This window comes from Crocuta crocuta, unplaced genomic scaffold (genome assembly GCF_008692635.1).
Source record: "Crocuta crocuta isolate KB4526 unplaced genomic scaffold, BGI_CrCroc_1.0 scaffold296, whole genome shotgun sequence".
Lineage (NCBI taxonomy): Eukaryota > Metazoa > Chordata > Mammalia > Carnivora > Hyaenidae > Crocuta > Crocuta crocuta.
In genome coordinates this window covers 244,141-251,031 of record NW_027530504.1, presented here as the reverse complement: position 1 = coordinate 251,031, position 6,891 = coordinate 244,141, and the positions used below count along the sequence as shown (strand labels likewise).

Sequence of the window (6,891 nt, the reverse complement as noted above, 5' to 3'; positions counted from 1 at the left end):
CTGCCGCTGGCCCCGGCCTGGGCCTGCCTGTCGGAGAGCCGGTCCCTGACGTGGGGCCACGTGAGCTCTCCCGCGAGCGGCAGCCCCAGCCGGCCCCCCAGGGGGCCTGGGTAGGGAGTCTGCTCGATGCTCTGGGCCGCTGTACTGGCCTCCGGCAGGGAGTCCCAATTGCTCCGAGCCCATGACGGGGGTCGAGGGGAGCCTCAGGCGGACAGAAGACAGTGGTCCCCTGCTGCCCTCAGAGCTCAGCACCTGGGGGCCCCTGAGTCCCTAGGCCCTGAGGACACCGCTCCCTGCAGTGGGACACGGGAGCTGCCATGGACGACAGTGACCTCCCAGGCAGCTGTCCCTCCTGTCCCCTTCCCTNGTCTGCTCGATGCTCTGGGCTGCTGTACTGGCCTCCGGCAGGGAGTCCCGATTGCTCCGAGCCCATGACAGGGGTCGAGGGGAGCCTCAGGCGGAGAGAAGACAGTGGTCCCCTGCTGCCCTCGGAGCTCAGCACCTGGGGGCCCGAGTCCCTAGGCCCTGAGGACACCGCTCCCTGCAGTGGGACACGGGAGCTGCCGTGGACGATAGTGACCTCCCAGGCAGCTGTCCCTCCTGTCCCCTTCCCCCCCTCCAGCCAGCCTGTGACTGGGCTGAGCGCGGCATGGCTTCACGGGGACGGGGCAGCCCCTCTCGTCTGCCCTAGGATGGGCCGCGGACAAAGAGCGGATGGGGGGCCGGCACCTACTTGATCCTTGCGGTGAGGACGCGGCCGGCATGCTGTAGGCCGGTCAGGGCGATGTACATCCGGAGAATCTCGTTGGTCCCCTGTGGCCAGCAGTACGGAGGTCAGGGGCCGCCCCACTGGGCTGGCCTTGCTGTGCCGCGCGCTTGACGGGGCAGAGGCCACACCGCTGTGTCCCCCCCCACCCAGTGCTGCAGAAGCTGCGGGGGTTGGGGGAAGCCTCACACAGGGAGCAGGGCTGTGACCTGGGGTCAGAGCAGCAGCCGGCTCCCACCCCCACGGGGACGAGGGGGGTGCTCACCAGTAGCCATGGCCTCCCTGGGGACCTACCAGCTGTACGGGGAGCCTTCCCTTCTCAAGCGTCCACTTGGGCTCTTAATGGGAGAAACCACTTTCCCCGGGGGGGGGGGCTGGTGCCCAGCGCGCAAGAGTCCTCAGGGAAGCCGCCGACCTGCCCCACTGCCAGGGGTCAATGAGGGCCACCTCTTCTCTGCTATCCCCACGCACACTGCTTGCGCCCCGGGATTCTCTCAGGGAGCAGCGTCTGAGCTGTGGACGGGGCGCCCCCCGCGGGTGAGGCAGGAAGGCCTGGAGCACCTCAGGCCTGGCTAGGCCCAGCCTTGCAGGCTCCAGACGAGAGCATTTGCTTCCCGCCGCAAGGTCCGTGCCCCTTGCAGCTTCGGGCCCACACACGCACACAGGACGAGCTCAACTGGGCTGAGGGAGGGGCCCTGGGAGCAGCTGTCCTGGGGCAAGGCAGTGACGTGTCCCCCTGCCCTTGGGACTCGTGACTTCAGGCGGGTCCCATCCTGTCTACTCTCTAAGAAAGAGGACCCTGGGCGTGGATGTGGGAGCACCTGGGAACGAGAGTGGCCCCGAGGCCTTCCCCTGGGCCAGGAGCTGGGGTGTGGGGTCCCCTGGGTAGGGGGGTGGCCCGCGGACACCACACCAGTCGCTCAGGCTCCAAGCCTGGCCTGCGGGCCTGCCTTGTCCATCCCAAGGTCCCATCCGTGCCCACTGCCTCTGGAGCCGACCCGCCCTTCTGCTGTGCGCGCTGGCCTCTGGTCTCACCTCTGCAGCCCGCCCCGATGTCAGCCCCGGGAATTTCCCAGAGCGGGAACGCACCCGAGTCCGTCCCTGCTCAGAAACACTGAGGGCTTCCAGCACCTCCGCAGTAAGATCCAGACCCTGCTTATCGGCCAAGGTCCTCCAAGCCTGGCTCCTTGCCTCTCATCTCCCCCCCCCCCCCCGGTGTCCGCTGCTCCCACAAAGATCTGCTTATTCCACCTCGTGCCGGCAGGTAAGGGCCTTCTGGGCCCAGCACACTCCATCCCTGTCCTTGGTCCAAACCACCCCAGGCCAGGCCAAAGCGGTCTGTGCCCCCGAGGGCCCAGGCGCCTGCTCTCGGGCGCCGTCCACGCTGGTCAGTCGGGCCGTGCGGTCAGACCACGAGCTCTCTGAAGGCCTCTCTGGCACCCACCCCCTTCCCTTACCCCACCCAGCGTCTCCCCGCGCACTGAAGTGACCCCGTGGAAGGGGGCAGGGAGGCGTCGGGGCTGGGAAGCCCGCGGAGAGGACCCTGAGCCGCCTAGGGGCCCAGAGAAGGAAACCCACACGCCGAGCGAGCCCTGGGGGCGGCACCAGGCCCCCCACAGAGCCGGCAGACGGGGCCCTTCCCGGGGGCCCCCCTTCAGCCCCAGGGAGGGCGCCTCGAGGAGGGCCAGAGGAGCACGCAGGGCGGGCACCCACCTCGAAGATGAGCAGGATGCGGGAGTCCCGCAGGAAGCGCTCGTAGGGGAAGTCCCGCACGTAGCCCGCGCCTCCGAGGATCTGCAGCGCCTCGCTCACGCACTGCCACGCCCCCTCCGAGCTGAACACCTGCGGCAGACCCAGGGCGTCAGCGGTCTCCCGGGGAGGCGGCAGGAGGGCCCTCCTCCTCCAAGAGGCCCGCCCACCCACAGCTCGCTCCTCTGCACGTGAGCTGCCTGGCCGGACACCTGGCTGTGGGTGACACGCGGACAGGTCTGTCCACACACGAGCGTCCGGAAAGCAGAGTCACCGTCCTGCTCGGCTGGAGCCTAGCCTCCGGGGCTGTCAGCGTGTGGGGGCTGGTGAGGGATGGGGAGAAGCACCCAGTGCAGATGCCTCGGACCCGGCGCCTGGAGACACCGTTCCCTCCCCCGCCGCCCACCTTCTCCCGGACTCCGGTCGTCAGGTCAACAAGAATTTCTGGGCCCGAATCAGGGAGGCCTCTTTCATACTGCAGCTAGAAAAACCACTACCCCCCGACGCCCTGCTCCTCACCCTCTACCCCAACAAACTGAAAGTACTGAAAACTCTAGTATTTACCCCAAAATAGGAAGGCTGAACATTCACAACAAAAGTCCTTCCTAAGAAAGTTCAACTGCTGTTTCACAAGGACAGGAAGTGACGCACGCGGCCTAGATTTTCTCCGTCTGCTACAGACGGAGACGACGGCATGGACGGTGCACAGGAGACACGGGCCTGACCTGTGAACGCCGCAGCCGGGCCCTGTTCCTGGCGGCCTCTCCCACGCTACCCTGGGCTCCCGTGTGGGGCCCGGGGCAGTGCCCAGCACGGGTGTGGGGGGTGGGGATGCCGTGGACGCAGCATCGAGGATAAGCTGACCTATGCCACCCCAGCGCCCCGGGCCGTGTGCACTACCTTCACCATGGCGGCCTCGATGGAGCAGTCGGGGAAGCCCGGCCGGTCCAGCATCCCCGCGGTGAGGTAGGCCATGCTTTCCATGACGTAAGCCTTCTGTGCCATCAGGGCAAACTTCTCCTGGAGGGTCCCGGGAAAGACGCAATCAACACACAGCTCACACGTGCTGGGCCCCTGGGGGCCGGCGGCAGAGGAGGTGCTTAAGGCCAAGGCCTCCACGCCCCAGAGAAGCAGGCCCTGGCGTCCCTAACAGGGAGCCATGCCAGCCTTTCCCGCCGTGCTGAGTCCCTGCAGAGTCCCCAGCACAGACCACGAAAGCACACGCAAAGCCCGCACGCGCAGCCCTCGTGACCTCCGGTACCTGAATTAATCCAAATTCGCTGAGGTTCTTGTTGAACTGTTTCCTGGTGCAGGCGTGCTCAGCAGTCATTTCTGGAGAAGAGCGGAAGTGTTACAAGTCTCACTCTCTGGCAGCCCCTGGAAGATTCCCTGAGGCTGTCGCTCCCTGCCAACACGCAGGCGGCGCTGCTGGGGCCGAGCGCCCGGGAAGACAGCGCTGCCCCTCCCGGCGCGTCCGCTCGGAGAGGCTGTCCGCGCTCAGAGCGCCCACCACAGCGGGCGGGGCCGCAGCACGGAGCTGAGAGTCGGGCCCGAATCCGGCGCTCTTTCTTACCAGGGGCCATGCCGGGCCAGGCCACCAGTATCCCTGAACGGCACTACCGGCCTCACGGCCCTGCTGCCAAGGTTATCGGAGATGAAGGTGTCAGACCCCTGGCAAGAGGCAGGGCCCCGGAGGCACCTGGACCAGAGCCCAGCGATGGGAGATCCACTCCTCACCCACTGAGTCACCCGCCAAACGGGATCTGCGAGAATACGCACTGAGGAGCTGCTCACCTCTGGACGTCTGCTAAGTAGCTCCTGCCCTCGGACCGACCACCCCGGATCCTTTAGGAGCAGGTAAAACGGAGCAGCGGGGAACGGGGGCGGGAGCCACCTGGGTGCAGATGGACTACAATTTTGGGCCTACAGTGAAGCGGCACCTTAAGCCGCGGCCGGGCTGTCCGTCCAGGGGCCCGGCTCGGCACCGGCTCACTGTGAGGACGCAGCAGGGCCTCCGGCCAGAGCGGGGCCCCCGGAGCGCGGCCGTGCCACCAAGGGCTCCTGTCCCCGACTTACCTACCGATCAACTTCTTGAGCATCCCGGCCACGGCGCTGCCCATGCTGAACCGGCCGCTGTTGAGGATGTTCATGGCCACCTGCAGGGAGGGGGGGCTCACTGACGGCACCACCCAAGTGTTCTGCTCACCCTGCTGCCTGGGGAAAAGCCCGGGGGCCCTGGGGGACCCCAGGGGACAGAACCCGGTGCTGCTTGTCTGTTTTTCCCCGGTTTCATGAACACAAAGGGCAAGTCTGGAGAATTCTGGGCCAGCATCTGGGAAGGTTACCTGCCCCGCCAATCCCCACCGGCTGGGTGGGAGAGCGTGTGGTCCCAGCACTTTCCTGCAAGGGAGCTCCAGCCAACCTCCGTGGAGCCACCCCCACGAAGGACGGAACGTTATTCCAGAACAGGACAGTTCTCAGCCCTCAGAGAGGAGCAGACACGAAGCCTACGAGGTACCCCACACGTACCCAGCCTTTCCCACCAGCACGAGCCTCCTGGGGAACAGCGGTGCCCCCCTCCCCCAAACCCTGTGAGGCCCAACTGGGAGGCCTCGACGGCAGGCCGGGCTGAGGGCTAAGGGGTCTGTGAACACCACAGTTCTCTACAGAGCTCAACTTCCAGCGTATTCCAGCTTTTCACCGGATGCCTGCATGTGACTTGGATGAACCGATCATGCAGCTGAACCTGAACTTTTGATGACCCGTTGACCTGAGCAGGAGAATCTCAGAGCAGACTTCGTGAGGTGAGCAACCACTGCCCCAGCTGCCGGGAGGGGCGCATGCGGGCCCCAACCCGCTCAGGCCCAGGGCCCTGGGGGACGCGGGAAGGAGCCCAGCCCTGGGTGCCAGGTAGAGGGGAGGGTGCGGTGACGTGCGGGCACAGTGTGCCAGAGCCCCAGATCCTGCCCGGCTTCCTCCCGGGCCACACCTCTGGCCTCAGACTCCCCAGGGCTCAGGCGAGTCTGGGGACCCGCTGGGACTATGAGGAGGAAGTGACTTCTCCCGCCTTCAGCTGCTCTGCCCACAGGGGCTTGCAGAAGCCGCCTCATGGTTCCATGAATGAAATCCACTTCATGGGCCCTTCAGGGTTTATTCTTACCCTCGTTAAAAAATTTTTTTTTTTTGCAAGGAATAAAAGATCTGAGACTAGGTTTCATTGCCCAGAGAATCAAAAACCTAAACAGACTTACCCCTTTCTCAAGAGGGGCCCCCGAGCTTATGTATCAGCCCTACTCAAGCCTGGGACCCCCCCACTCCTGCCCGTGCACCCCAGAATGCTTTGCCAGCTTCCCTACCGCAGCCCTCTCCTTCCAGAATTTTTTTTACGTTTGTTTATTTTTGAGACAGAGACAGAGCACGAGTGGGGGAGGGGCAGAGAGAGAGAGGGAGACACAGAATCTGGATCAGGCTCCAGGCTCCGAGCTGTCAGCACCAGAGCCCGACGTGGGGCTCGAACCCACGAACCGTGAGATCATGACCTGAGCTGAAGTCAGAAGCTTAACTGAGGTCGATGCCTCACCTTCCAGAATTTCTACAGCTGCACCCTGCCCCGCAGCCTGCCTACAAGCCAGACACGCCCCTCGCTTTCCAGAGCCCCTGCCCGACCGCGCACCTCCTCTGTGCCTCAAAGGTCTGACCGTGGACAAGCCTCAGACTCTCCAGAGGACGCCACGTACTTTCCTCCCACACCAGCCAGGCAAGTCTCACCTGGCCTCTGGCCACTTCGTGGTCTCTGGAATCCCTCACTTTTTAGCATTTCGGCTGACTGGCAAGCAATCCTACTAATATCAAAGAAAGGTTTTGGAAATCTGTTTTCTATTGTACGTTAAAACGACTGCTTTTCTCATCTCCCACAGGGGGGCCGAGAAAGCACCAGGCGAGGGGCTCCCACACGCCGCCGGCCCACCTCCCCGCACACGGCTGGGCAGCAGGGGCCACAGACTAAAGTCGTCAGTGGTCTCTGACCTGGGGAGTCTCTTGTCGGGTGTTTAGACTCAGGAAAGAAGTGGACAAGTGCGTGCAGATACAAGCGAGGACATACAGCCCACAACACGGGTCTGAGCAGGGAAGGCGTGAAGACCGTACTGAACGCCCGACCCCAGGGACCTGGGGACATCAAAGGGGCCATCGCCACACAGAGAGACATTCTGCAGCATGAAACGTTCGCAACACCTGTTTACTGGCCTGGGGCCCCGGCACTTGGCACGGGCGGTGTTACCAACATTTAGGGGACGGTGCCCTCTAGAAAGACCTAGGAAGATAAGCACTGAAACTGCGAACAATGAAGAGCAGCTCCCCCGGAGTCAGGAACCCCG

General features: G+C 64.4%; 1 protein-coding gene and 1 long non-coding RNA gene across 2 annotated transcripts in view; one reads left to right on the top strand and one right to left on the bottom strand.

Moving 5' to 3' along the window:
- ACAD9 (acyl-CoA dehydrogenase family member 9) overlaps nt 1-6,891 on the bottom strand; it is a 39,393-nt gene that overhangs the window by 2,677 nt on the left and 29,825 nt on the right. Inside the window, exons 9-13 of the mRNA XM_077766847.1 lie at nt 4,596-4,671; nt 3,777-3,847; nt 3,416-3,535; nt 2,480-2,608; nt 734-813 (exon numbers count right to left, since the gene is read on the bottom strand). Of these exons, the coding sequence (XP_077622973.1) occupies nt 734-813; nt 2,480-2,608; nt 3,416-3,535; nt 3,777-3,847; nt 4,596-4,671 (476 nt within the window). The remainder of the gene's footprint in view (nt 1-733; nt 814-2,479; nt 2,609-3,415; nt 3,536-3,776; nt 3,848-4,595; nt 4,672-6,891) is intronic.
- LOC144233812 (uncharacterized) lies at nt 4,604-6,275 on the top strand. Its single transcript, XR_013335766.1, has 3 exons — nt 4,604-5,029; nt 5,175-5,319; nt 6,103-6,275. It is a non-coding gene; the product is annotated as an uncharacterized LOC144233812 (long non-coding RNA).